General features: G+C 42.2%; 1 protein-coding gene across 1 annotated transcript in view; it reads right to left on the reverse strand.

Annotated features, from left to right (window-relative positions):
• Positions 1-512, reverse strand: part of LOC119591546 (long-chain-fatty-acid--CoA ligase 4-like) — a gene marked incomplete at its 5' end in the record, with an annotated part of 40,482 nt that overhangs the window by 3,295 nt on the left and 36,675 nt on the right. The window contains 1 exon segment of the mRNA XM_037940297.1: positions 174-368. Coding sequence (XP_037796225.1) covers positions 174-368 — 195 coding nt within the window.

The following is a 512-nucleotide window of genomic DNA, read 5'->3' on the forward strand; positions in this document are numbered from 1 at the left end:
GTCCCGGATCCAAGGGGTTAACACTATCACATACCAAATAAGATATCAATGTCACTATTAAATTACAAAATACATACAAGAGAAATTAACAATGAAAAAGCCAGAAAAATCACAGACAGACAGACATGATAAATAACTTAATCTTCTACAACAAAAGCTGTCCCCAAACGCACCAGCCATGAGTTCAAGGACGTGTGCTAGGGGTAGGTAAGCCAGGTAGACGTCGTCCTTCTGGATGTTGAGTCCCACAGCGTAGCCGATGATGGCGTTGACCAGGTTGAAGTGGGACATGATTACTCCCTTGGGGTTCCCAGTCGAGCCAGATGTGTACATGATGATGGCTGTGTCATCCTCCGTGGGCGGCACATCTGAGTGAAGAGTGGGTTTTCTTTAGGGTGGACAAAGTGAAATAGACAGATACTGCAAAATCATTCTTTTGCATGAACTGTGACAGAAATTGAAATAACAAGGGTAGTTAATGAGATTTGGAATAAAAATTTGAAAAGGTACCA

This window comes from Penaeus monodon, chromosome 28, assembly GCF_015228065.2.
Source record: "Penaeus monodon isolate SGIC_2016 chromosome 28, NSTDA_Pmon_1, whole genome shotgun sequence".
NCBI lineage: Eukaryota > Metazoa > Arthropoda > Malacostraca > Decapoda > Penaeidae > Penaeus > Penaeus monodon.